The sequence below is a fragment of the Mus caroli genome, unplaced genomic scaffold (assembly GCF_978045245.1).
Source record: "Mus caroli unplaced genomic scaffold, Mus_caroli_1 scaffold_8, whole genome shotgun sequence".
Taxonomy (NCBI): domain Eukaryota; kingdom Metazoa; phylum Chordata; class Mammalia; order Rodentia; family Muridae; genus Mus; species Mus caroli.
The window spans coordinates 43,472,962-43,475,459 of record NW_028227263.1 but is presented as its reverse complement, the minus strand read 5'-3'; the positions used below and the strand labels follow the sequence as shown (position 1 = coordinate 43,475,459).

The following is a 2,498-nucleotide window of genomic DNA, read 5'->3' as shown; positions in this document are numbered from 1 at the left end:
AACTGCTGCTTCCACAGCTAAAATCTGCCTTCTGCTAATATCTCACCAATTTAGAAGAGACAAATACATTCATTTTAATGATTGATGCGGTTGCAGTGTTTGGATTCAGGTGAAATCAGACTCAACAGGATGAAGAAAGGTTGTGCTCTGAGTAGAAGTCTACAAATGTGAACCAGGCATTTTAAGAGCCCTGAGCCCAAGGAGTGTAATTGGTAACTATTATGGCACATAAGAAATTTATATTTAATACTATTATTATTAGAAATTTACTGTGCTATTTATCCTCATTCAGTCACTGGCACTCTCTCACCTTATGTATGACTCACATGGAGGTTGTACAAGGGAGAGCTGGGGTTTGAATATAAGATGTGTGTTTCTCAGCTTAGTGAATTTGAATCCAATCAAGTAATAAAGAAAACTGTGTCTTGAGGTTAGCTTTTTAAGGAGGATGTTCTGCCCCCTCAGCTGCTGAATAACCAACAATAGGACTTTAATGAGGAAGAAAAACTAGAAAAGAGGAAGGTTTTTTTTCTTCTGTATTTTATATTGGAAGTATACTGTGTCCTTTAAGCTAACTGTGGCTCATGTGTATCTGGGTGTGCCATTTCCCCCTGGACTATTAGTCACTTCTTCAACAATATCTTCTGTAGAATGATAATTTCAGCACATACTCATGAGGAAATAAAATGGTTTCACTCCCAGAGAGGTTGGATTGTAACACACCAATAAACACTGCCATTATCTTTTCAGGAAGACACTTGTCAGGATTGCCAAAGACTCCTCTTCATGCCTGTATCATATTGACTTCATGGCAGATCATAACCACTCTCAGTTCCAGCATCTGCACTTTATCTTAGCTGGAATCCCTGGACTTGAGCAGAAGTATTACTGGATGGCATTCCCATTGGGTGCTATATATGTCATCGCTCTCTTTGGAAATGGCATCATCATTGCTACAATCAAGTCTGAATCTTCTCTGCATATGCCTATGTACTACTTTCTGTGTATGCTAGCATTTGCAGATATGGGGCTCACCCTTTGTACTCTGCCATCTATGCTAGGCATATTCTGGTTTAATTACAAATTCATTACTTTTGATGGTTGTCTTGTTCAGATGTACTTCATTCACACCTTCTCAGCCATCGAGTCAGGAGTTCTAGTTGCAATGGCCGTTGATCGGGTCATAGCAATCTGGAGCCCTCTTAGATATGGCACCATTTTAACCAATGGTGTGGTCTGTAAAATAGGGATGCTCATCTTGTCAAGAGCAGTCTGTGTGGTCTTCCCTGTGCCTTTTCTCATCAAGAGGCTCCCTTTTTATCGCTCCAACATCCTCTCCCACTCCTTCTGCCTCCATCAAGATGTCATGCGCCTTGCCTGTGCCAGCACCCGTGTCAACAGTCTCTATGGCCTTATAGCTGTCATCTTTACCAAGGGTTCTGATTCCCTTTCTATCCTCATCTCCTATGTGTTCATACTTCGCACTGTGATGGCTATTGCCTCTGGGGAGGGCCGGCTGAAGGCTCTCAACACCTGTGTGTCCCACATCTGTGCTGTACTTATCTTCTATGTGCCGTTGATTGGAGTGTCAGTCATTCATCGATTTGGAAAGCACCTGTCGCCACTGACTCATGCCCTCATGGCAAATGCCTATCTTCTTGTTCCCCCTGTACTAAACCCCATAGTTTATACAGTGAAGACCAAGGAAATACGAAAAAAGATTATCCACATATTTATTCGAACCAAGATTACAACAGAGGGTTAAAACCTGTTTTGAGAGAGCAAGAAACAGTTCTGTAAACACTCAACTATGACTATGAAAATAAAAAATATATTTATTTTTTAAAGTTCTCTGTGTGAGTTGAATTGTGAAAAGACATTTTCCTTCTTGGAAAATAGATACTTCATTTCACATGTGCCAAATTGTCTTTTTCGTTTTTTTAATTTAATTTTTTTAACGTATTCTCTTTACATTCCACTCACTGCCCCCCCCCCCAGTGAATCCTCCCACAATCCTTCCCCCATCCCTATGCCCTTCTCCTCTGAGTGTGTGGGGGTTTCCCTAAACCCTGGCACTTTATATTTCTGGAAGGCTAGACACTTCTTTTACCACTAAGGCCAGACAAGGCATCCCAGCTAGTAGAACATATCCTACATATAGGCAACAGCTTTTGAGATAGCCCCCTTTCCAGTTGTTCAGGACAGACACGAAGGTCAAACTGCGCATCTCCTACATATGAATGGGGAGACCTAGGTGCAGCCTGTGTATTCTTCGGTTGGTGGTTCAGAAGGGTAGCATATGTATTTCTGGCTTCCTTATAAAAACTCAGGTGTTCACATTGTGTGCATTTGCATTTGTGTCTTTGTCTTTCATTCAATTTCATTGATCTAAGTGTCTGTTTTTGTGCCAATGCTGTTTTTATTACTGTTGCTTTGTAGGATGACTTTAAATCAGGAATGTTGAGATACCCAGCAGTTCTTTTATTATTTAAGGTTGT

General features: G+C 40.9%; 1 protein-coding gene across 1 annotated transcript; it reads left to right on the top strand.

The window, feature by feature from the left end:
- Positions 1-808: 808 nt before the first annotated feature.
- LOC110299480 (olfactory receptor 51H1-like) lies at positions 809-1,765 on the top strand. Its single transcript, XM_021169187.1, has one exon. It carries the CDS (start codon positions 809-811, stop codon positions 1,763-1,765), a length of 957 nt encoding a protein of 318 aa, XP_021024846.1.
- The last annotated feature ends 733 nt before the right edge of the window (positions 1,766-2,498 follow it).